The 26180-nt window shown below is 56.7% G+C and overlaps 1 protein-coding gene across 1 annotated transcript in view; it reads right to left on the reverse strand.

Annotated features, from left to right (window-relative positions):
• The window catches only part of CDH22 (cadherin 22), a 79964-nt gene that overhangs the window by 23895 nt on the left and 29889 nt on the right, over positions 1 to 26180 (reverse strand). The window contains exons 3-8 of the mRNA XM_088154457.1: positions 25195 to 25489; positions 19301 to 19420; positions 11495 to 11662; positions 10927 to 11114; positions 10435 to 10688; positions 6596 to 6732 (exon numbers count right to left, since the gene is read on the reverse strand). Coding sequence (XP_088010583.1) covers positions 6596 to 6732; positions 10435 to 10688; positions 10927 to 11114; positions 11495 to 11662; positions 19301 to 19420; positions 25195 to 25489 — 1162 coding nt within the window. The remainder of the gene's footprint in view (positions 1 to 6595; positions 6733 to 10434; positions 10689 to 10926; positions 11115 to 11494; positions 11663 to 19300; positions 19421 to 25194; positions 25490 to 26180) is intronic.

A 26180-nucleotide genomic window follows, 5' to 3' on the forward strand; every position in this document is an offset into this window, starting at 1 on the left:
TTCCGCTGGCACAGCTGAGCCCCGAAGGAGAGGAAGCGCCTGCCAGGAATCCGCGTGCCAGCCAGCTGAAGGAGGCAGAGGCGGCGGCTTCAAAGGCAGTGGCAGCAGCCACCGCGGACCAACCACCAACCGGGCGGCCTTTGTTTCCTCTGCCTTTGTTTGAAGTTGGGAAGAGCAAAGCCGGTGGGCTTCCTCTTTGGGGAGGCAGTGAGGGGGAGGGATCCGGCAGGGGTGGCACCGCTCAGCCTCTGCTGGAGAGGGGGGGAAGAGGGGGGGTTGTTGCTCATGCAAACACGTCCGTGGCTGCCCTGGGCCCTGGAGGTGCAGAGACGGGCAAGGGAGCACGCTCGGAAAGGCTGCAAGGAGGGAGTCTTGGCTGGCAGAAGAGGGATGCATTGTCCCCGGGTCAGCAAAGGGCGACTCTTCCAGAGCCCCTGCACAGACCTGCGACCGGAGGAGCTCTCTGCGGTCCTGAACTCTGAGCAGCCTCAGGCTGAATGTCGGGAGGTGGAGAAGCAGCAAGTATCTGCTCTTGGGGAGGATGCTTTGGGGACAAAGGGGAGACACTGCAGCCCAGGAGCCCCAGCTGAAGAAGCCCAAGGACCCCCTCTGGCTCCACCGTGGATGACCCTTTTCTCCTGAACCTGCCTGAAGCCTGTCTAAGCCTGGTTTGGCTTGTGATCTTTAGATGCGGACTCCAGTTTTGTGTCCCTCTGGCTGAGAGTAACCCATTCTGAAATTACATCTGAGGCTTTATAGCAATGCTTCGGCACTGGAGTCTTTAGCCCAGAACAGGGTGGATCTCACCCGGAGGAAGGGACCAGGAAGAGAGGAGAAGCCTGTGTCCGGCAGAACTGTGAACTCAGCCGAGAGGGGTGAGAGCAATTGCTGATTGCAAGGAGGGGCGAGTTTTGTGAGAATTGCTGAAGGCCCCTCGTGCTTCCTGCCGAGTAAGCAGAGACTAGAGGAAGGTTTCAACAGAAGAGCATCTCTGTAGCTCAGGGTTGAACTGCGGAGTTCTTGGTGCTCTCTGAGCTTGGTGGGTTGCTCGCAGACATTTCTTTACCACACCGGTGCACTGATAATGCTACCTCGTTGGATAATGAAACATCTGCAAACGGACCACCAAGCTTGGAGAGCACCAAGGCCTCCACTGTAGGAAGGATATAAGGCGCCTCGTTCCAGCGAGTGGGTTCACAGAGCCAGTAAACAGGTCTGCCAGCGGAGTTTAAGGGGCACTCCTTACCAGTTTTTCCCTCTAAATCAGTAGTGTACCTGAGAGCCTGAAATACAAAGAAATAAATGCTTTCTATGGCTGACATCTTAAGAAACAAGCATGAACATAATCGTCATGCATCCACAGGCAAGCTCTTCAAGAAGATTATGAAACATTATCTTTATGAGCACTTGGTGTCGAAGGCAACAATTAACAAGAGTCAGCAAGGGTTTTGGTTTGCCCCAGACAAACTGCCGCATTAGCCTTACCTCCTTTTTGGAGAAGAGTTACCAGCTTAATAGATCAGGGGCACGCTGCGTGTAGAGCGTTCCTGTAGCGGACTCCAGACCTCCTCTCGGGGAAGGGATAAGAGCTTTTAAGGAGGGGCCTGGACAAGAGATGACACAGTCCAGAGACAGAAGCAAGCATGAGGAAGAAACTCAGAATTACCCCACCTTGACTTTGTGTAGTATAAGATGGGGAGAGAGAAACTCGGGCAGGGTTTCAAGATTATGCTAATATACAACAACAAAACAGCATTCCTGGAAATTGTGCGGTGGCTGTTTCTTATTCAGCCTGCCTGAAATGGCTGACAGTTCCTTGACTTCAGCAAAGCATTCAACAAGGTCTCTTATCATCTCCTCCTTACCAAAATGGGCTAACGATGCAGCCATTAGATGGATTCCTAACTGGCTGAATGGCTGCACCCCGGGAGCACCCCTAAATGGTTGCCCATCCGCTTGGAGAGTAGTGCCACAGGGGTCTGTCCTGGGCCCTGCGCTGGTCAGCCTCTTTCACTAAGGCCGAGAAAGGGGTGGAGGGGGCGAGGGTCAATCGGCAGATGGCACAAAAGTAATAGGAGTGACCGGCGGGTTAGGGAAGATTCAGAAAGATCTCGACTGGTGGGGTCAAAGGAAGAGGATGGACTTCAGAGGATGGACTTTAGAAGGGGGAAACACACAGTCCCACATCTGGAAAGGAAGGAATGAAAGACAAAAATACGGGATGGGGGAGACCTGGCCTGGCGGGAGAAAGGGGCCCGGGCGTCCTAGCAGAGGACACGGCAAACGGGGACCAGCAGCAGATGCAGCTGCTGAGAAGGCAGCTCCTACTTGGGATGCATTAACAGGAGCAAGGAGTCCAGATCACGGGAAGTAATTGCCCGGCTCTACCTCGGTCAGGCCCCCTGCAATGCCACGTGTGGCCCTGGGCCCTGCAGTCTAAAAAGGGCCACTTCAAAGGAGGGCTGCCAAGATGGCGAAGATGGTCTGGAAAGCAAGGCCTGTGAGAAGCAACTAAAGAACCCAGGGAGACGCGGGCAGGCCTCCAGCAGCTAAAGGACTGCCACAGAGGGGAGGGGGCAGACTCATTTTCTGTCCTTGGGACAGCAGGACCAAAATCGATGGGATGACACTGTAAGGAAGCAGATTCAGTTTGACATCAGCAGGAATTTCCTAACTGTATTAGTTGCCAGTCAATGGAACAGGCTGCCTGCAAAGTCATACGTTCCCCTTTGCTGGAGGTCTTCGTAGAGAAGCTGGTCAGCCACTGTTTCAAATGCTTTAGCAGATCTGCATTAATTTATTTATATATCAAATTTATATCACCGCCCAACTCCCCCACAAGGATCATTGATCAGGTGGTTTGTCAGCCCTTCGAGGTAGGCCAGGCCAGGAAACAAAATATTTTTGTTTTGTATATTTTACTGATACAGGCAATAGTAACAGAATCTTGAAGGCCTGACTGAATGCCCCCCCACCGCCAAATACTCTAACTAGGGAGGAGTGAAGTCAGTTTCTCAGCCTTTCCCTGTTTCCTGGGTTTAACTCAACTCTTCCCAGCCTTCATCTCTGTCTAGTTTTTCCAAGGCCATCTCTACAGGGTTGGACTGGATGACCTTGAAGGCACCTTCGTGATTCCACATACGGACAGGACCTGCAGTTATGACCCATAATGTTTGTGGCATATTTGTGCCTCAGATCAGTCTGGTATATACCAATAGCAAATTAAATTTGTAGCCACCCTTGAAAAATAAAGTTAAGGGACTGGACTTCATGCTTCAGGTGATGCAAGAAGATGAAGATTTGTCAAATCAAAGAAAAAAGCACCACCACAGTGGCTGAAAGAAGGAGCCGGACGAAAGAGAGTGGGTGACGGCAAAGACTGGGGTCACAGGAGCAACCCGGTGGATGAGAACGGCAACACTAAACAAGTTATGTCCAAGAAGTTTTGTACCCCTCAGACTCAGAAGAAACAGGCTCCGAGCCTTCAGAGGAGGAAAAGAGACACTGCAGAAGAGGGGCCCGAGTGCGGCTCCTTCAGAAGCAGCAGGATGCGGCTGCCCCCTGCATGGAGATAAACGGAAGAGTCCTGCGAGCTGGCAATTCATTTCTGCAACCGGATCCATCAGCATGTGCAGGGTGGTGCGTGCCAGGAGCAAGGCTTGGGGCAACTCCTGGGACTTACCATGATACCTTCTCACTAATTCATATGGGGACAAGTGATACCGCCAAGAAGAGCTACCACCATATAACCATGGACTTTGGTGATTGAGTAATGGAAGTCAAGCTCCTGGGGAGTTCTCACCCGTCCTCCCAATCCACGGAAGAGAAAGACTTCGATGAGAGAATGTCCACTAGGCAAATGGGGCTGCAGGAACCATGGACTGGATTATTGGGGTGATGGGCTATTACCACAAGGTCTGGTAAAAATGGGTTTCACTGAAGCATGGTAAACTGGATCGGGGAACTTGAAACTGAGTTCTATGAAGCTTTGGGATGAAAACCCTGAAGAAAGGACTTCACATAAGAATGTGCATTGTAGAAGAATCCTGGTGTGGCTGAAATGTGACCTATTATCCACATGACACATTTAACAAAAGCACTGGCTCATGAAGTTCACAGTCTTGTCATCTATCTAGGTTAAAGTAAGTGAAGAACAAACAGAAGCAATATTAGCATCTACTACTGCCCACCTGACCAAGGAGAAGATGTGGATGAAGCTTTCAAAGAGACATGAAGTAGGAGTGGTAGGGAACCTTAATTTTCTTGACATCTACTGGGAGATAAAATCCACCAAACAGTCCTTTCATTTCAGGAAATGCCTGACATCTGGCTGACTCCCTTCCCTTTCAGAAGGTGGAAGAAGCCACAAGAAGACCAGCTGTCCTGATTCGATACCAATCAACGGGAAGACTTAATTAAGGAAGGGAAGTTGAAGGAACATTGAGGAAAGCTGATCATGTAATGCTAGAATCCTTGATTTTAAGGGAAATTAATGTGGATTTCAGAATATAATTTTTAAATAGACTCAGATAAATGGAGCTCTATGGCAGGAGGAGCTAAGGGGAAAGGGGGCTCAAGATGGGTGGAAGTTCTTAAACAAGGAGATACTAAAAGGACAATAGCAAATAATTCCAATGAGAAATTAAAAAGTGGAGTAGAAAAAGGCATTGTGCCTGCATAAAAAGACCAGAAAGGACGCAGACAGGAGAAGGAGAGAGGGGCAGATCACAAAGGAGAAATACAGCGAGGGAGCCTGGAACTGCAGAGGGAAGGAAAGCTCAGAATGAGCCGAGGTTGGCAGAAGATGCTAAGAATAACAAAAAGGTCTTTTCAAAATAAAGGTAAAAGAAAAGAATCAGTATATCAGCTGCTTTACAAGGGTGGCAACAGGCTAACAGGTAATAAAGAAAATGCTGAGCTGCTGTTTTGCCTCACTCTTCTCTGACATGAGGGAGAGTTTTTCAGCAAGAAATTGTGAAGAGCAGAGTGGAGAGAGGCAGGACTGACTTTCAAGACTGACAGAAAGACGGCCTGGGAATATCCATTTACTGTGAATAAGTTCAAATCTCCAGAACCAGATAAACTGCATCCTATGGGACTGAAGAAAGCTGAAGGTCTATTTCAGAAGAACTAAGTGGTAGATAAGTGGAGGAGAGCAAATTATCTCTTTATCTTTGATGAAGGAGAAGATAAAGGAGGATCCAGGGAGCTTCAGACCATAACATTCATAAAAATTCTAAAAATCACCAAAATACATTTATCCTGAGGACAATGTGATAATCACCAAAGTCAGCGTAGCTTTGTCAGGAACAAGTCTTACCAAACTAACCTTGCCTAATTTTTTGAATGGATTGTCTAAATAGATTGCTGGAATGCTACAGGCATAATATATCTTTATTTCAACAGTAACCATTTGACAGAGTACTCCACGACATATTGATTACTAAGCTAATTAAGTGGAAGCTAGATGGCATGACAATTCGGTGGATGCATAGCTGGCTCAAAAACCCTAGTCAAACAGAACGCATCAATGTTTCCTCTCGACTCACATCAATGAAAGCAAGACAAAAAGCCCTCGGGAATGACAGCCACCCAGTCCCACTCGTCAAAAAGAGCAAGGATTGCTGAACCACGGTGGTCTTCACACAATGATCAAGGACCAACCTGGGAGTTAGCACAGGCTCTCAAGGGCTCTGCACTCTGAGTTTAGCCATGGTGATCAACTGATCACAATGACTGCACCAATACGACGTGCTTTCTGAGTTAATACACTGAGCCAACACAACAGGCTACACAACAACAGGCTACACAACAGGCTACACAACAACGCACTAACCCAGGCTGGCTTGTGCTGCAGCTGCAAAGCCTTTATCCAAGCCAGACAAACACGTCAGGAAGCCACCAAAATGGGCGGCCACGAGAATCCCCTGCCGCCCCAGAGCTGCCCTTGCGGTGGGCAGTCCCCGTGCCTCCGCAAGACCCAGAAACAGAAACTGGACAGCCGCCTTGGGGGAGCAGTGGCAGGAGGCGAGTGGTGGGCCCCTCCCTCCACCAGTTTTCCTGCTCGGCTCTCCCCCCACCCCTGGGCACACCCATTCTCCCAGCTGCTTTTCCCGCAGCATTGAGGCGCCTTTTCTGGAAAGCACAAGAAGGCAAAGCAGAAGCAAGGGGGTGGAATTTGGGAGGAAAGGGCAAAGCGCACGCATCCCACGTAGAGCCGCAGCGGGGGCTAATTCTGAAAGCAAGGCCTACTGAACGGCATTGGCATCTATTGCAGCTTGTCCCTCAGCACCGGTCCTTTCAAAGGCAGCCCCTCCTTGCTCCCTCCCAAAATCAGGACAGCGCTGCTCATCCTGGAAGCTGGGGAGGGAGGCTCGTGGGGACCAGCCCTCCCTTTGGTTTCTGGGCTCCTAAAGTCACTCCATAGCCCTTCTGCCGGGCAACTGACAGGAGCCCTGAGTGGCAGTTGTGCTCGGTTTACCCTCTCGGGGGGTGACACCGGGGCTCCGCAGGCCCCAGGCGGGGCTCCAGCAAGACCTCCCCTGCCGAGGCCCTCCATGCAACCCTGCCCCCAGGCGCCTCCAGCCCAACTCACCAGCCTCCATGGCCAAGACGGTGATGTTGTGCCAGCCCGCAGTCTCTCGGTCCAAGGCCTGGCTGGTCAGGATGGCCCCGGTCTGGGGGTCGACATCAAAAATCTGCTCCGTGTCGCTGGGGTGTTCGAGGGCATACCTGGGCACCAAGAGGAAAGAGCGGCTATGAGAGGCGCTGCCAGGACTGGGCAGAACTTCCCAGGCAGGAAGGGCCGGGCAGCACCAGGCTTGGCAGCCGCTCTGGGTGTCAGATGCAGGACCAAAGGAAAGCCATGTCTGAGAGAGACCTGCACTTTGCACGAGATGCCTGGCACCCAGGACATGCCCAACAGCCTGGCACAGGGGATCCCCGGGCTCCTTCCCACAACCCTGCACATCAGTGTGCCTCATGGCTGCTGCCCTGCCCAAAGCAGGATGCACCTGAGTGCCTTCCTCACCTTGAGAAGGCACAAGCCGGGGGGGCCAGGGTCATGCCCCAGCAAAGTGTCCCAGGCGGTAGGACAAGTTGGAAGGAATGCTCCTTTCCAGCCTGGCCAGGCGAAAGCCACAGAAGGGGATAGAGGCCCGGCCCCCAGGCCACAGGTCTCCCCTCCCGCCCCCCTCCCGTGGCCCCAGAGAGAACAGGTTCATCTCAAAAGAGCAGCGGCTGCCGGAGTCCCAGGGACAGGCAGGGGGGGGTCTCAGCCCAGGCATTGACAAGGGAGGTAAGATAAGCAGGCAGCCCACAAATTGGGGCGGGGGGGTCTTCTTGGCTTCACTGCTCTCTGCTGAGCAACAGCCAATGCTTGGCCTGCCAAGACTTCATCAGCTGAAGGTCAGCATGTGGGGAAGAGCTGCCCCCCACATACACACACCGAGCTCCAGCTGGCACTGCTGGCTCTTTGGATGCCTACCCCAGCCTGGTAGCACCCAGCGGGCAGGGAGGCTGCGTCTGTGTACCTCCTGCGCTGCCAAAGTGCCACTGCAATAAAGTTAATGACTTGGAGGAAGGAGTGGCGAGGGCACTCGTCAAATCTGCAGACATTACAAACCAAGGCATCGGAAATAAGGCCCAGGCTGGGATGCGCATTCAAATGACCTTGAAATAGAGAAGCAGCAGGCAGCAGTAGCAGAAGATACCAGAGGGCAGCCGGAGCGCCCTGCCAGCCGCCCAGAGGGCCAGAGCCAGCGCTGTCCCTGGCCACGGCCACGAGGCGCTTGCGGGGGACACCACGCAAGTCAAGCTCACGCAGCCTCCAGAGCAGTGGCCACAGGCCAGCTGGGCTGAGCTGGGCCGGGCGGGCCCTCTGGGACCCCCCAGCCTGTCTGCGTCCTTGGCACGAGGGCTCCCAGGGCCACTGACCGGTGGAGGAATGGCCGGAAGCCATGCATTCCTGAGGCAGAAAAGTCACTTGGAGGCCTGCAGTCCCAGCCTCCTCGCCTGCATGCCACAGCGGGCGGGCGAGGGGCTGCCGCAGAGGGAGAGGCAGGGCTCCCCAGAGGTCCTCCCAGCCGCGGCCCCAGGCCGTTCTCCCTTTGGCATCCCCCCCATTCCACAAAAAGGCTGTGGCAGTCAGGAGACGGACAACTGGCAGAAAGAGGAACCCCTCAAGTAGTGGAGACACCCAGGGAAGACCCACAGCAGGGGCTGTGCCTCGCCTCACGCCTACAGCCCAAGACGCTCTGATCTGTCCCCAGTTCCTCACCTGGCCCCTCGCCATCCCCACGTTGTCTGTTGTCGTATTTAAGGAACTCGAAAGGCTTGCGAGGCCAGACGCCGCCCGCTGCAGCAGCCGCGTCCGCTCTCCGTTCACGGTCCCCTCAGGTCTGGCAGGAGAGGCACGTTGGGGGTCCCGCCTGTTACGGAGCTTCATCTGACTGGAGCCAGGAGGGGCCTTTTCCGCTTGGGAACATCACCCCCCACCCGAAAGGCTCTCACGACACGGCTCTGCAGATCCGGTTGTGGTTCGGAGCCCGCTAGAGGGTTGCCCCGACCGATGCACGGCTTGCCTGCTTATTATGTACTATGGTTTCAATTTGGTTTGAATCTGGCTTTAATGGGGTTATTGTTTTTACTGATATGTGTGTTTTGTTTAGTAGTTTCGTTGCTTGGTTGTTTAATTACTTGAACTGCCCAGAGTCACACATGCGAGATGGGTGGCTATACACATCAAAAATAAATAAATAAAAGTCCCAATGCTCTTGATTAATTCCATGCCCAACAACGCTTCCCAGAAACAAATGCTAAACTCATTTCAGCTCCGCCCCTCGTGACATCATGACAGCAATGGCCACTCCCCCACGGCCCCAGCACCCAGCGGAGGCCAGATACCCTTGCGGCTGGCTTGCCTTCCTGTCCTGGGGACGCCTGTCTTGTCCTCTTCCTGAAATGGCTTTTTAACCAGGCTGCCGACTTTTCACTCCATAAGACCTTTCCTGACCTGCAGTAAACGTTTCAGCTGAGCTTTTACCATCTGGAGACTGAACATCCGCCAAGGGGTCTGCGAGCTCCCCCCACCCTTGCTCTGCGCTTTGAGACTCCGTTTCACCGACCTCCTTATTTCGAGACGTAAGATGAAATGTGGCAACCCTGGGCTTCCTTGGCAGTCTTTTGGGGTGATGGCCCTGGGCTCCCTGATTTTAATCTGCTCAGAAGACCCCCCCACAACTGGCTTCTGGGCTAAGTCCTGCAGAGACAAGGATCCGCAGGTCGGGCTCTCTTTGTGGCCAGGTGTAACAGTCCGTGGGAGACAGGGCAAAGGGACGCAGCCAAGGGAACGGTCAGATAAGAGGCAGCTGAGCCCGCAGCAGGACCTGGGTGGGGCAAGCGGCTCAGAAGGGACCCTCCCTATCTTCTTAGGTTGTAAAGGGGATGTGGGGAGAGAGGTACTTTCAGGCTTGCAAGACTCTGTTAATGTAACCTTACAATAAGGTGGAATTCGCTCATCTGGCCGTGTTTCCTGTCTTCCTACCTCCTGACACCAGGAGGCCCATTTTTCCAGCCCCGGCTCTATTCGCACGACTGTCCCTCTCTATCAACAGACTCCTTTTGTGAGCCCCAGTCCCGATGATCCGGATGGCCACGGAGGCCACACAGCGCTGGTCGTGCTCTCCTGCAGCCGCAGCAAAGACTTTGGAGAGGCTCCCACTTCCTTCCACACGTCCTGTCTTTTCAGTATGGGAAGCGGGGGGGGGGGCTCCCTGGGATTTTACTCTCCCCCTCAAGATCACCCTAAGAGAGGCTTCTCCAGCTTGGGGCTTCCTGAGCTTTTGGGCTCCGAGATGTCAGTGGCGGCATGTTGGGTGAGCACATCTGAAGTCTTGAAGCTCTTGTGCAGAGTCACCCCAGAGAGCTTTCCCTTTGTCTGGCCTTGTGTTGTCCTTGACACACCCCCACAAGGCACCCTTTCCATGGAGCCTGAATCCCACAGGAAGTCCCCCCCCACCCTTGGGAGTCTATCATGGCCCTGGATCTGTGACCAACTGCCTCAGTTTCCCACTTTGGCCCAGAGGGTCCTGGGGGTGGCTGTTGTTCTGGAAGACATGGAGGGCTGGCGACTGGACTCCCGGGTTCTCTGGGTGTGTCCCATCCCTGAACCTCGAAGTAAGCAAAGGAGCCAGGTTGGTACAGGAACATAAACCAAAGGCCACCCGGGCGAAGGGTGCGCCCACCGAGTTCTCCACAAGGAGCAAGTCCTGCAGCGGATGATATCCGGCCATCTTGCCAGCTTTGCTCTGCCCTGAAGCCTCTAGCTTTTCAAGCCCACATCGTGTGTCCTCCGACCCGTGTCCTGCACGTGGGACATCCCTCCCTCCCTGCACAAGGTACCCTTCTCCAAGAGGGAGGAATGGTCTGATTTACCGAACAGGTCTGCTGGCCGCATCGGGGTCCATCGCGGTGACCACGCCCACCAGGGAGCCCACCAGCGCATCTTCCTGTACCTCCAGCAGGCCACTGGGGGCCTGGAACTCGGGGGGTTCATCCACATCCAGCACAGAGACCAGCACTACGGTCTGATCCCGGAAGGCGCCCAAGTCCATAAAGTGGGGGTCAGCAAACTTATTCAGGGCCTCCAAGACCACGGTGTGGACAGCCTGGGCCTCGAAGTTCAGAGGCTGAAACAAGAAACGAGTGGATGGGCGGGGGTTGCACTCCCCTATTATCCCCCCCCCCCGTGACTGATGCCTTGCGTTGAGAAAGTGGGCATACACAGGGCAGGGGAAAATCCGTCCCCAGCCAAAACCTTCCCTGTAGCCCCCTCCCCAAAGGATTCAGTCCACCACAGAAGGCAAGGGAAACTCCGCTGCAGCAGTCCCGTGGGCCTCCCGGGGAGGGAAGATGTCCAGGACTCACCTTCTGCAAGGAGATCAGCGCTTCCTGTGTGCGGCTGTCTGTGGCCACCTGGAAGGGTCCCAGGGCCCCCTCGTCCTTGATCTGATAGGCCATGTCTGTGTTCTCACCCACATCTGCATCCTCTGCCTTCACTCGCCCGACCAGCGTGCCCACCGGGGCCGTTTCCACCAGGCTGAACTGGTACATCTCTGGCGGGTGGGGGGGTCAAGAGGATGGAAGAGCTGAATTCCGACAGACAAAAGGGGGCTGTTCCTGCCTCTAAAAGCAGCCCGCCTTGCCCTTTCTTGGAAGGAGATCAGGGGCGAATGGCACGGGGCATCCTGCAGCCTTCAAAGGCCCCCTCCCCCGTTTAAGCTCCCAGAACCACTCGATGGCTCAGTCTCTCCAGCCCCCACCAAGCTTTGCATGGGTGACAGTGACCAGGCCCTGTGGCGGCGAGGCTCCTCTGGACCTGTGGCCCCCAATCCAGGCCAGCAGCCCATTTCCAGTCCCCAAGCCCAGCCCTGCTGTGATCATTCTCACTCCACCGCGACCCCCACCCCCCAAAGCCCCAGGCAAGAGCCCTTACTCTGTGGAAAGCGAGGAGGGTTGTCGTTGACATCAGTGATGACAATGGTGACGGTTGTGGAGCCAGAGAGGCCCCCCAGCTGCCCAGCCATATCTGTGGCCCGGACCACCACCTCATAGCGGTCCTGGGTCTCCCGGTCCAGGTTGGCCACGGCCGTCCGAATCACCCCTGGAAGAGGCCATTGGGGGTCTCTGAGAGGAGGGCCCTGTGCAAATGGACGCCCCCCCATTGCACCACCATCTTCCTTGCTGGTCTCCCTCCCCTTCCAAGCAATCCCACCCCTGCCCAGAAGCTCCACGCAGCCACGGCGGGCGGCTTCCCTCGTAAGACGGGAGGATCAGAGAGGGGGCGACAGGACCCCTGGAGGAGGGCAAGAGGCAGGGAGCTCTGGGACGGTGGCTTGGGGCCACTTCGTTTGGCAGCTTCTGCTCAGGGGACCCTGCGGGGCTCCTCAGCTGGCCAGAGGGCTCAGGGCATCTTAAGCTCTGTCCAGGGGGAGCTTCCAACCAAGCAGCAAATGGGGACTGAGTTCCTGGGCTCCTTTGGAGGGAAGACACCTGCAAAGGAGCCTGGACCCAAATGGAAGGGGGGGAACCTCCCCATAGGGCGATGCCCCTCCTTCTGGGAGCCAGGAAGTCCGCATGGGAACGGAGTACGCAGCGTGCACAGACATGCCCAATCCCAACGAGGACAGATCCGTAGCAGAGGAAAGCCCGCTGCTTCATGGCCGACAGATCATATAGCCGGGAAGCCCCTCCTGACGTCCAGCTTGAACCCGCTCCTCGTAGTTCCAGCTCGGGGCGAGAGAACATAAGCCCGTGCTCTCTTCTGAGAGACGCTGGCCACAGCAAAGGCTTAGGGAAGAAAGAAAAGACAGGAAAAAGGCAGGGAGGCCTCCAGAGCCGGGCATCAGGGATTCTTGCCAGTGCTTTACCCGCAGCAGCCATAGGTGCCCCTGCCTTTTCGCCTGCGCTTAACGAAATAACGGGTGGCACGTGAGTGTTTCTGCTCCCTCCTTGTGTGGTTTGCGTGGGACGGAGACCAGCTGTGGGATACGGGCCTGCACAAGCTGCATGGGGAATAAGGGGAGATGCTGCTCGGTGCCTCGAGGAGGCCAGTCTGCACTCCTGCAACTGAGCAGCAGGGTCCCTTTAAGACGCCCTAAAACGGGGCCATTGCCAAGTCGGCTGTTCCAGGAGAAACGCTCCCCCTCCTGCAGCAAAATGTTGGGCTAACAAATCAAGGAGCCCAAACGCTGCTCTTGCAGGCAAGTTTAAAACTCCCACGTGGACCAGAGAAATATGATTTCTGGTCACAACAAACGGGAACATCTTTCAGACACTCTAAGTTACTGTACTTGAGAACAGTGGGCCATGGAGCTGGCAAAAAACCAGGAGGACTGAGGGCAAGCTGCTAGGGAAAGGCGTCTCGGCCAAAGAAAGGGAGAACTGGGTGCGCCCCTCAGGCTCCCGTCCTTCCACCCTGGGTCCCAGAGCCAGCCAGAACGCAGCACCCCCCACAAAATGGGCAAAGCACGCGACACGGCACAGCTTCGGCCACACCCTTCGGGCCCTAAGACAGACCTAGCAGAGCAGCTGCTGGGAGACTTGGAAGAAGAGGTTAGGGACAGATAGTCATGAGAAGATCTGTCTCTGTGGTCACCAGGAGTCGAAAATGACCGGATGGCACCTCCTCAGTGAATCCATCCGTCCTTCAGCAGAGCAAAGGAACCATGAGGTCGCCTAAGACCAAGCAGGATAGGCAGGCTGACGGGTGGATCCCTGTGACAGGAGGAGATGTCCTGATGGGCCACTCTAAGAGGTTTGGGGGAAGAGTTGGAAGTGGCCTGGCAAAATAAGGAATGTGGATAAAGCAAGAAGTATGGATGGGTTCGATCAGAGCCAGTTTAGCTGCGACTGAGGTGGGGCTGCCACCAAACCGTGTTGCCAGCCTAGGAGGTTCCCAAGGTGTTCTGCACAGGTGCAGTCCCCAGGTTTGTGAAGCACAGAGATCCCAGTGAACACAGCTTCACAGCAAAGTAATGGAATAAAGCAACTGAGAAGCATCTCACTGGCACATTACAACCAACTATAAAAGGAAGTGGAAAAGTGCTAGGATGGTGGTTGGAGCACTGGATCAGAAGGGGTTAATGGCCTGCTAATGGAAGACGGCGACAAGGCACTCCAGCCAGCCAGTGGCAGAAGGTGCCAGAGCTCTTCTTCCCCCAAGGAAGAGGATCCAAGGATGTGGCAGATGGTGGTGACAAGAGACGAACTTCTAAACCTTCCTGACAAACTCAGAAGAAAATAAACCCACTGATGGTCTCCATGCAAGGATTCTCTTAACCTGGATGCTGGGAGATTCCAGGTGGGTGAAAGAAACCTTTCTTCACAAGGCAGCTGAACTGTGGAATTTGCTGCTACAAGATGCAGTGATATCCAGCAAGTTGTATGGTCTTACAAAGGGATCGGACACATTTACAGACGATAATGCTATCAAACAAGGGACTCTCTCCCAGCAGAGAGGCATCTGTCATCTATAGTGTTTTACTTCTGCTGGTTGCTAAAGACTCACCTGCTTTTTCCAAGCTTCTGGTTCCCTCTGATATGTCTCCTTCCCACTGTTTGGTAGGGAGAACGTTGATGCTGAAGATCTTTCAACTTTTGTTGTTTGGATCTTTACGCTTTTCAAAGACTTTGTGATTTTGTTAAGAATAATCACAGACTTTCCCAGGACTAAGACCCGTGCCACTGCTGGGTATTAAACACCAGTAGCTGGTCCCCGTGCCCCAGCCCTGCCACTTGGCCAGGATGGAAGCAGCCCAGCCTTGCTCCCACTCCCTCTTCTCAGGCCTCTTCAGCACTGACCCTTGGGAAACAGGACACTTCAACCAGCTAGATTTGCTGAGGGACGACTACAGGGAGGCCAACAGTCCCACCCAATGGCTGGATCCTCACAAAGGGCGGAGACCAAAGCCCAGACACACGAGACACAACCGAGGTGCTCCTATGACATGCTACGTCCAAATAAACCCTGTCACGATTTAAAGGGATGGCCTGTCACACCACTGCTGAGGCAGCGGCTGGGTCCTCACAACATGCTGAACCCCTCTGGCAGCCCCTGGGTGCCAGGCACGGGAGGGGGCATGCTTCAGGGTCACTTTGCTGAGCCTCGGGAAGGGAGGAGGAGTGGGCTCTGCCTCTCTCTGGGCTGTAGCCTGGACCCCTGAGGAAGCCTGTCTGTCCTGGGCGATACTTCTGCTGCCGGTTCCTTTATCAGCTAAGAGAAGCACCAGCTGCTTGCTAACTCGTGAGATCAAAACGAAGATCCGCCTGATGAACTCTGGCTATAAATAGCTGCCGCCCCAGAGAAATGGGGAGAGTTTGGGGAAAGGACGTGCAGAGGAGGGGGCGGGAGGGCCAGGTTGCCTAGAAGAACGCAGACAGGTGGAGCTGCAGTCGGGAAGGCAAAGGATCCCAGCGCAGGATGCTAAGAATAACAAAAAGAGGCACTTCAGGGATGTTCAGTAAAAGCAAGGGAAAAGGATCCGAGCTGTGGCCAGGTAAGTTGAAATCAGTCCGTCAATGCCGGCCGCTCAATGAAGAAGGCCTCACCTGGCCAGCCAGGCAGCCTACCCGCTGGGCCTCACAGGCCCCAGGAGGCAGAGGACCCGAGGAACCAGCCTCCCTCGCTGGAGCCCATCGGTTCCGAAGGCGGCCACAACAGAAGGCTTGACAGACATGCAGGAGCTGGCCAGGAAGCCGGCTTTGCCTCATGGTCGCCGGCAAGTTGAAGTGCGGTCGGGGGGAGCGGCTGGATGCCTTGGCCAGAGACGCACAGCAGGGCATCCGAGCTCTGACGGGTCCAGAGGGGCACCCTTGGCACCACCGTCAGAGCTTGGCCAGGGAGACTGCGGTGCCCAGACCCGGCCGTGTCAAGAAGAGGGAGCAGGCAGAGGGGTGGGACGGTCCTCCACCAGCTCCAGGGCACAAGGAAGCCCAGACTCCAGCAGGCCCCTCCTGCTGAGGATGCTCCTCCCCGCTGACTCCTGGCCGCGCCTTTCTCCCTCAGAGCCAGCCTGGCATCTTCCTCCTGTCCTTGGCACAGGCAGATGTGCATGCCCAGACCCTGGGGTATTTTCCTTTTATTGATTTACTCATTTATTAAACATATTTCTATGCCACCGCAATCCAAAAATACTCTTGGCAGCTTGCATAGAACAGATATGGGCTAAAACATCCATGGTAGGAATAAAAGAACTCTAAACACAATAAAAATAAAAACCGTACAATATACACCATAAAGTACAAATAGAATAAATAGAAATAAAGATGGCCACGTTTTGACACTCGCCTGGATCTCCCGCAACTGACGGGGGCAGGCAGTCCCAGTCGCTCTGCCAAAAGAAGGGCAGCCTCGGGAGCCTGTGAACGCCGGGCAGCGCGGGCGGCGACCCCGGGGCCACCTTGGCATCGTGTTCTTTCACCAAGGCCCTGCAAAACCTGGGGTTGGTCTCCTCCCCAGGCAGCCACAGTCAACATGAATTTCAACCGCCTCAAAACCCTCTGGTTAGTGGGTGGGTGGCGGGTAGAAATGTTTAAATTAAGTAAGATGTGGAGGAGGAAAAGTGGGGAGGGCAGCTTCTTCTAGGACTGCTGCTGGCTGGAGTCTTTCTTTCAGGAAGGGAGGGACCAACGCTGCTTCCCCGCAGTGTCACTGGCCTGAGAAAGGCCAAGAACAACAAGGTGATCTGCTCCTCCTGCAGCTGAGAGCTGCTCTTCCAGCCAGAGCAGTTGCCCTGGCCTATGTGGACAAGGGACCCGACCAGGCGAAGGCAACTGCTTCCCACCTTCTGAAGTCCAGGAAGCACTGGCCACATAACCCATGAGGCTGCCTGAGACCAGAAGGCTTGGAGCACCGGGTGTATTCTCTCCTCGGTCCCATCCGTAGGTACATCCAGGAGACGCTACCTACTCCGTGGCTGTTCCAGAGCCAGACTGGGGTGGGGGCAACCTCCTTTGCATGTCTGGGGTGGCCTGACGCTAAACCCCAAGTGGTCTGGTCATTAGATACCTGTTTCCAATTTGTGTCAGCAAATTGGGAACTTGGAATGAGGCAGGCTTTGTCCAGAGGCAGGTGGCCTCTCCCTCCCTCCCTCCCTCCCTCCCTCCCTTCTTTTCAAGACAAGACTGGCCACTAGTGCGCCCACTGCCCAGGTCTTGCAGGACTCCCCTCCAAGGGCCCTTCAGAACATGGCCACCCTGTATCGGTCCAAAGACTGGACTGGGGGATGCAGCTCTCCACCACTGCCCACGACCAGCACTCTCCGGCCTTGTCAGGAACACCTCTGGAAGGATGGCCAGCGATGGAGGAAGCCTCAGGCACACTGCCCAGATCTCGTACGTGCACAGACCCCCTCCCAACACCCCCACTTTCCTGCCTTCTGCAAATGTGCCCCTGCCCCCTATCCTGGCCCTGAGAGCGCTCTGCAGCCAAGGCTGCAGCTGAGGCCCCCTTGGGCCTCCCTGGATGCGCAAGAGAAGAGAAATCAGGTCAAAGTCAAAAAGGAAACGCAAACAGCTCTCATTATCATATATTACAAAAAATGAATGTGCCAGATTTTATGGCTCCTTTTACAGCATTAATGATCACGATGGCTCTGCAAGTTAAGCTGCCGATCTGGGCAATTAAACCTTAAGCTCCCAGCCTAGGAAGGCACTGCCTGGTGCATGGCGGGATATGCTCTCAGTGGTGTCACGGGGGCCGGAGGGCCCCGGGGGGCCGAGCTCGCTCAGGCACAGCCTCCTGCTTGGCTGTTGGGTCAGAAAAGGAGGAGGAGGAGGAGGAGATGCTCTCCTTCACCCCTCCCCCCCAGAGGGGAGGAGCCTGCAGGTAGGAAGGGAAGGACCCAGCCAGGAGGAAGCAGCCCCACTCGCCAGAGCCCAAGACCCCAACCTGAGAGGGAGGGAGGAAGAGGGGGTCTCCAACCCAGCCAGTTGCACCTGCACTCTCCCTATGGCCTCCCATCCTGATCAGCAGAAAGTGCCAGCCTGGGGATGCCTGATCCCAGAACCACCTTTCCCAATCCTCTGCTCTCCAGCTGTGCAGGTCAGGGATACCCAGAGGTTCCCTGCGGCCTGGCAGTTCTGGGAGGTGAAGGCCAACATCTCAGGAAGGCTTTGGGAGGAGAGGGGCTGGAGCACCCCCACAGCCCCAGACCATTTTGGAGGTGGCTGCATCCTGCTTCTCTGGACTGGCTCAGGCAGTTGGGGGGAGGCTGGCTGAGCAGCCCCACTCGGTCGTCTGGAGAGCTTGTCCACACAGCCCGCTCGCCTGGCACAAGGACGGCCCTCTAGCCGCTTCTGGAGAAGACCCTCCGCCTCCTTCCAGGCCCACTCCAGGCGCCCCACAAAGCAGCCCCCGCCCTTTCTAGCTCTGCAGCCGCTTTCTGGCCGGGCCCAGCTCGAGTGGGGCTGTGTGGGCGGCCTGCTGGGCTGGGTCTCCCTGGAGCAGGCCAAGGGGGCTCCCTCCAAGGTGGAAACCAAAGACCCGCCCCGAAAGGAGAGCAACGGGACATCGGGGCAGAACATCCGGCCAGCTGGAGACCAGGCGGACTCCCGGAGGACAGCCTCTTAAGCCGGCTTCATTTCCAGCAGCAGCTGAAGAGCCCCAAGACCGCACTGGCCTTTGCCCCGAGGGAGAAGAAACGCACCCGATGGAAGGGGGAATAGCCTTCAGGGAAAGGGCGGGCGGCAGACGCCGCCTTTCCATCTTCCCCAGCCCCGCTTCCTCCCCTCGCAGCCCTTCGGGGCAGGCCAAAGGCCTCAGCCCCCCTGTCTGCCCCATGCTCCCCTTGACAGCCAACTGATGCCTCCTGACAATGGTTGGCACCGCGGGACCTGACCGGGTCTCTGGTCCTTCTGGATCTCTGGCTGGGTTGTTCCGGTTAGTCTTTGCAGAGGGAGAACCCACCTGGCTCCCCGTTTGCCCCACACGTGCCTCGCTGACGCAGGTCGCTGCCCCCTCCTTGCCAGGCCAGCCACCACCCGCCTGCGGGAACCTCTCCAGCCTGGGGCACTCCCTTCACCTTCACAACTGGGAGGCCTCCTGGTGGGGGCCTATTCTGAGGTGGGGCCTGCTGTCCTCCTGAGGGGCCAAGGGGAGGGAAGTGCCCCGCCCTGGCTGCTCCCCCCTCCGCAGCCTGGGCCAGCCCCCTCGCCTTGGAATCGCTGCTGCTGCTGCTGCTGCTGCGGTGACATCATCTGCTCGGGATTCATCACAGACACATTTTACAGCAGCTTTATTAGGAGTTATTAAAGGACGGAGCGGCTTCCACTGTTCGTTCATTAAATATTAATAGAGCATTTATAAAGCAATCCTTAATTTAAAGTGTTACCTTTAATCAAAGGCCTGATGCTAACCAGCCAGCTTCAGGAAAGCGGCTGCTCCTTCCCTTCTTCCTCCCACACCTAGCCCCCCACCCCAGAAGGGGCCGGGGGAACTGCTCCGGAGGATTCCCAGAGCCAGAACCAGCCCGCTCCTGGGGGGGCTGGCTGCGGAGCTGGCCAGGGATTTGCATCAATTGCACACGCCACACGCCCCCCCCACACACGCACTTGCACAAGGCCAGCCCTGGGCCCGGCTCAGCCTAGGAGGCCGAGGCTCAGCTGAGGACCAGGCAGTCCGGCTGCACCCTCTGCCTCTCCAAGCCAGCACGCCCAAAGCCGTTGCGACCTCCTGCCTTTTCTCTTGGGGGCCTGGTGGCTGAGCCCCCCGCCCCAGCGCCACGGATGTGCTGGCCCTTACCTGTCTTGCTGTCCACGGTGAAGTGCTGCTCCCCCTCCAGGACGCTGTAGACCACGCGGGCGCTGCTCCCGTAGGTGGGGTCGTCCGCATCAGAGGCCAGGACCTGCATCACCGAGGTCCCTGAAGGGGAGGGGAGGGGAGGGGAAGGGAAGGGAGGGGAAGGCCAGGTGAGCGACTGCAAGGGCTCGGCTGCGGCCCCCTCCCCCCTCACAAGCCCAGCACCTCCTCCAGTGAAGGCCCCCCTAGAAAGGGGACAAACAGGACCAAGGTCCATCCAGTTGCTGCAATTAAGTGATGCCCTCCGGCCCTGGCCTGAAAGGGGCGCTTCATCTGGCTGCCGCTGAGATCTGCATCCTGCCTTTCCGACAAAGGGGGCACCCGAGACGATGGTGACGAGCGTCGGAGGAGGCCTCTTAGTGCCTGACCAAGCCGAGGGGCTGGAGGGGAGCCGCCGGGCGCTTGGGAAAGCTCCAGCACGTTACCCGGAGCATTTCTAAGTAGCACAGGGTGAAGAAGTGCGCCAAGCGCGCCGCTCATCGCCGGCAGGAACTTCAAGGCCTCTCCAAAGCAGGCAGGACGAAGGATCCCCTCGGTGCGTCCTGGGGAGGGGCCGCAGGGGCGGGCACGCGGCTGGGAGTTCCAAGGGCGCCTCAGTCACCTGCCACGCTGCCCCGAACTGAGGCCGATCCCACGGGAGATGGCAGCTCCGAGCTGCCCCCTTAATTCCACTGAGAGAAGTCTTTCTGAGGGGCCAACGTGGCAGAGCCCAGCGGGCCGCCTGCCAGAAGAGCCCCAGCTGTGGGGTGTGGGAGAGCCGAGGGCGGCTGGCAGGCTTGGGCACAGAGATGCTACCCCTGTGCTGGGCAGTCCTGGCAGAGGAGAGCTTTTCTCCAGCCCTCAGGGCAGCGGGCGCTCTGCCCGCCTCCCTGCAGCCATTGGATGGGCCTCCTCTCAGCACCGACCAGGCCTGGGATAACCCTCCGCCACCCTGAGCTGCTGTCCCTCCTCCGGGCAGAGAGGCTGGCCCAGCGACTGCAGCCACACAAACCCCCAGCCTCTGGGCCCAGCCCCGCACCACCTTCCTCGGCCAGGCAAGGACGAGATTCTCCTTGCTGGAAGGGGGGGTACCTGCCATCACCCCCCACCCACAGACTTTGGGCCAACCTGCCAGGCAGGTGGCTCTGAGAAGAAGCTTTCTCCATAAGGGCTGGCCAGCTCCCTCCAGCAAGCTCTGTTTCCCTGCTGCACCTGCCCGGCAGCTGCCTGCCTTGCGGGCTAGATGCCTTGGAGCAGAGGCCCCACCAAGCTCTGCCCTTCCTCACAAACTGGTCTGACGCCATCCAGATGCTCCACCTCCCTTTTTTGAAGCCATCTCCCCGTGAGAATGAATTCCACAAGCTGACAGTCGCATCACACGCTTAACCCCAAGCCCACATGCGCAAGGAAATAGACCCACTACGGCTCGAGGGGATGGCCCGGTCCCACAACATGCTGGGCTCCCAGCCATCCGACCCTGCTCTAGCCACTCCTAACCTTGGGGAGGTCCCAGCTGGCGAGCGAGGGGAAGGGCCGTTTCTTCGTGGTCTGCACTGAATGGCAGTGCAATTCTGCGATGTCTGGCGCGGGCAAGAAACCGTGACTGCATGGTGCCAACTTGGCCGTGGCTCTGGCGCAGTCCAGTGTCCAGTTTGGGGCAAGGCAGCTTCAGAGGGCATTGCTCCAAGGAAGGGCCAGAGAGGGAGGGAGAAGGAGCCTGGAAAAGAGCTGGGAGCGACGAGGAGAAACTGGGAGCCAGGCGTGCCGACCACTAAGGATCAGAGCAGACTGCGGAACACGAGGGTTGGAAGGAGGCTGGGGGTTGGCACTGGATCGACTTCACGAAGTTTCAGCGAATGCCCTCCGGACCCAGGACTTGCAAACTGGCCTTCCACTCCAGTCCAATTTCAACCCGCCTTCTGGCCCCCAGAGCAGCTTCTGCTACGGAGCCACTGAGCGCAAACAGCACCGTGAGCTGCGGTGCCCGCGCAGGGGAAGACCTGCAGCCTGTGCGGGGGATGCGCCGTGCTTTTGGTGCTTGGGGCAGCCTCTAAGGATTCCTTGGGTCAGCACGGGTGGACCACATCTTCCATGTTTCTCTTTTTTTCTAGTTTATTTTATTTTCCAGGGCTTATAGGCCACTCCAATCATGACAGACCTTTCTAGGACGGGCTAGGGTTTCTCTGCTTTCCGAAGCTGTGTTAAGCCAGCTTTAAACTAGCATGATGGCTTTGCGTTTTCTCCAGATGGCTGAATCCCAAATTTGGCAACATGGCCAGATGGGCCTGGGTTGCCCCCCAGCCACGAAGGGCTTGTCAGAAACCCTCAAGTGGGCCTGCTGGGAGCCGAGAAGCAGAGCAGGTCCTGCCTTGGCTGGCCATAGCTGTAATGGAGGGAACAAGCAGCCAGCTTGGTCTAAGCCAAGATTAGGCCAGCCCTGATTTAGAACCAGGAGGCCTGGCACTTCTGCCCCAGCAGCCAGCTCCTTGCTCTAGGGAGAGCGCGAGCCACCGTGCCCCATCTCGGCTATTCCTGCAGCCCAGTTGAGAACCCAACTTGGCCTTTTTGCCCCACAAAGGCACGTACCCTTGCCAACATCTCCTGGGTGAAGGACTCACACCGCTCTCCTTTCCTCCCTCACAGCATCATTTTCGTGCAGCATCCAAGGAGCTGGTTCTCCATTTCGGAAGATTGAACTGTGTGTCCTAACGATTCAGAGATCTACTTTTTAATTTCCTTGTTTTGATCTAGTTTATTTCTTACAAAATCTCCTTCTCCTGAAGAGCCATTTCTTGGCACCATCTTGAACTCCTCTGCACCTTCTTCCAACCATGGTTCTGGATGAAACTCTAACAAGATGGACCCAAGAGACCTGTGTGAATGCTACCATTCCCAGGACCCAGCAGAGATGGTCAAGAAGAAGTTGCTTTGGGCAAAGCTTACTGTATTCTTTTCCATGGCTGAGGGCCAGTTTGGTAGTTGGGGGAAAGCTGTGCACATGCGAACCTTGATCTCAGCAAACCACCTGACGGAGTCTCTCCTGACATCCTGGGGGCAAGGTGGATAACGGCGCCTGGATGGGTCTGCAACCGGCGAAGCGTCATGCCAGGAGGCTTCCTCCCCACCCCCCGAAGAGGCATGAGTGGACTCCCCCAGGGCCCCACCCTCCCCGGTGCTTTGAAAAGGCCCCCAAGAGGGGAGGGAAGAGATGCAGTCAGATCTGCAGAAGACCCTTCCATTGCACTCTGCACTGGTTCGGCTGCCCGGGAGTCCTGAGTCCAGTTCTGGGCACCGCACTCTCAAAGGGACGTGGAGAAGCCGGAGAGCTACCAACATGGCGAGGGAGGGCCAGTCCTGCAAGGAATGGTTCAAGGAGCGGCACGGTCAGCTTGCAAATGAGAGGAGTAGGGGGAGACATAAGTTCTGTCCCTTTCGAACCTGTGTGCAACATCAGGATACACATACAAAAGGGGTGGATCTTGCACCCCAATTGCGCTTTCATTATTTCCCCCCATTGTTCCTCCCCCCGCAAGAAATTGCTGGCAAGAGCTGTTAAGCAGTGCAGCAGTGGCTGGATGGTTGAGTAGATTCCTGCATGGAGCAGGGCTGGACTAGGTGACCCAGAAGGGCTCCTCCATTCTAGGCTAGCTTCTGGGCAGCCTGGATCCTGCTCCCTGCCAGCCATGGTGCTGCTTTGCCAGCGTGGGTTTGTGTTTAGGTCAGGCCAGTGGCAGCAGCCCCGTCCCTGGCAAGTGGCCCCCACCCAGACACACAAGGGACGCCACGGAAGATGCTCCTGGTGGCTCCAACTGCCTGGTGGGTGGGGGGGTCCTGCTGCTAAGCACCTTCACACGCAGGCGTGGCTACAGCACTCACGGCTGTGACTTGCTCAAAAGAAGTTGTGAGCGCTGAAGGAAGAGACCTTACAAGGACATCGTGCTGGGCCCACATCCCTTCCGTGTGCCGCTGCAGTCAGCAAGACAGACGAAGGCAAGAAACCCACAGCAAGATGCCCCCAGAGATGCCCCACACACACTACTCGAGGTTGGCCTGCAAGCTCAGCTTTGCGCTTCCTGAGTCCCTCAAAGATGGCATGACGCAATAGCCTGTTACTTTGCAGAGATCACCGTGCTTCGTGCTGGCGAAGCACACTCCCTCCTGCCCGTGGTCTCCTATTTGGCGCAGCCGCTGCTTCCTCTGATGGGCAACGTTCCTGGAATCCTCCGATCCAGCGCTTCCCGAATCCATGCCATTTTCAGAGTCTCAGCTCAGACCCCCCCAGAGCCCCAGAGGGGCCAAGCAGCTGCCCAGAAAACCGCCAGAACAAGCTGCCCTGTGTTCCCCGCCAAGGAGGGGGCCAAGGGAGCTCCAGGATTCAGGAATATGTGCCAAAAGACTCCGCGTCTGGGGCAGGAGCCTGAGCCCCAGGGGCGCCTGAAGAGCAGCCGTTCCTGCTCAAAGAGGAATCGTAACAACAGCAGCAGCAACTAGTTACTAAATGTTTCCTCACAGAAAAACAATACAAGTCAATTGATAAATAGTCCTAAAAGCCATTATCCCAGTACAGTGCAGGCATGTAAGACTGATTGATTGACTGACTAACTGATTGCATTTACAGGGCTGTCAGACTTGGGACTCTTCTGGAAAACGCCTCCTCTGCTTCCTCAGCGACCGGCTCCCTTTCCTAGCAGTGCCCTGGCATTTGTCTCCAGAATCCGGTTGAGGCTTGGCAAGGCCCCATCCCTGGGTTCGACAGGGCATGCTGAGCGATGGCTCTGAAACTGGATCATGCCAATCTTGGCAGACCAGCAATGGGGTTGGGCTCGTATTCCCTGGGAATATATCAACCCATAACTTGCACGTAAGGGGGCAGCGGACCGGTGCTTTTGCACCGGGACCCCGGAGGATTTGCTTGGGGGAGAAGAAGCAGGACCACTGCGTCCTCCTTTGCTTCCCCCTGTAAGCCCCTCCCCCGCCCTCCTTTGCCCCCAGACGCTGCTGCTTGCCAGTGACTCAGACCGGCCAAGATAGCAGCAACCGCTGCGGCCGCTGGAGGGGGGCTGTGGGGGGCTGTGGGCCTGGAGAAAAGACTGACACTGCCCCACCAGCCGCCACCTGCACACCCGGTCTGCCGTGTCCTGGAGCACTTCATCGCATCTCCAGCCCTTAAGAGGTCCTCCTGAGCTCTTCTGGTTTTAAAGAAAGGCTTTGCCCTCAAGCTGCACCTATCTGAGGCAGCGCAATGTGCACGAAATCCAACATGCTTCGCCAGCTGTCTTGGTGGCAAAGGGGCTGAAGAGAGCCTGGTGCCTAGTGGACACTTCAGGCCTGTGCAGGCACTCCCCCTCCCCTCCCCTCTCCCATGTTCAGGATGCAGCCCAGCACAGAGGCTGAAGGCAGGATGGGGGTTGGCAGTGGAGGTGGCAAATGTTATGCCAGATCCAAGATGGGTGCAGACCACTTTAAAGGAATCAGGGGGAGGGGCCGGCTCATACACTCCCCTTCGGGCATCTTGTTAGTCCCGTCTCATGCCCTTTATGGAGGCCTCAGCAAAAGTGGGCTAAAGGAAGCTGCAGGAGCGGAGACTAGGGCAGCCAACGCCGCAGGAGCAGAAGCCAGGCAGAGGAGCCTGCAGCCTGCCTTAGGAAGGCCCGGAGCCCCGACAGAAGCCAGCGCCACACAGAGACCCATCTCTTCCCGGGATCCGGAAGAGAAGACCGGGAGGACAAGCCCTGGGAAGCGGCAGGTGGGGCAGCACTCAGCTTTACCGGGAGACCACTCAGCAGGAGGGGGTTCTATGGCCCCTGGCCCAGCTTGGGGGCAGGATGGAGACCCAGCCTCATGCCACAGGGACTCACCAACGGGGGAGAGCTCGGCCACGCTCCCGATGTAGGGGCCCCCCAGGAACCGGGGCTCGCTGTCATTGATGTCCTGCACCTTGATGACAAACTCCGACTCGGGCTCCAGCAGCTGGTTGGTCTGGCGGTCCCGTGCCTGAGCTTGCAGGGTGTAGAAGGTTTTCCGCTCGCGATCGAGACGTTCTGTGGCGTGAATGTCCCCCGTCAGCTCATCAATCAGGAAGATGGTGCCGGCACCCTCTCCAGAGATAGTGTACTTGATGGAGCCGTCCCCCTCGTCTGAGTCTGAGTGAATCTGGAGAAGACAGACAGATGGAGGTCAGGAGCACGGGGTAGAGCTACGATTGTGGTCTGGCTCCAGCACTTGAGGGAAAGCCATGGCCAGGGGGGGCGACTGACCACAACGCCTTCTCCTTGTGCAGCAAGGAGGCCTCAGAGAAGATGGGGTCACGCAGCCCCATCTCACCCCTCATCCTGCACCACTGGTTTGGCCATCAGGGCTTCCCAATTGGAAGGACTCTCAGGACCACTCTAATGCTTAAAAGAGGGGCTGGACGGGCAGGGGGCTGCTTCTGAGGAAGCAGAAACAGCCTAAATCTGTTCTGACACACCAATATCCTTCTGGAAATGGGATCCTTCTCCTAAACCTAATCCAGGCCCATCCTTAAGTTCTGAGTCTTTAATTACCTAAGAACCTAACCTTGGAGTTCCGCCTCTTTTGGTCTCCTTGGCCAGCTAGAACTTGCCTTCTTCTTGGGGCCTTCTCTTGAAGGCAGGATCTCACCCCTTACCCTGCCCACTCCTTCCTGGGGCAGTGGGTGGACCCAGGAAACAAAGACCAGTCAGGGTGACCCAAGAGGGCCGCCTCCTTCCAGGCCACCAAAGGCAAGTCTAGGTCGCCTGGGTGCCAGGTGGCAGAGCAGATTTATGCTGCAGAAAGCCATTCAGGGAGGCTTCCCACTAGCCCAGCCCAGCCCAGCCCAGCC

This window comes from Python bivittatus, unplaced genomic scaffold, assembly GCF_059951505.1.
Source record: "Python bivittatus isolate LINGU-HERP-01145 unplaced genomic scaffold, Pbiv_v1 ctg000700_np1212, whole genome shotgun sequence".
NCBI lineage: Eukaryota > Metazoa > Chordata > Lepidosauria > Squamata > Pythonidae > Python > Python bivittatus.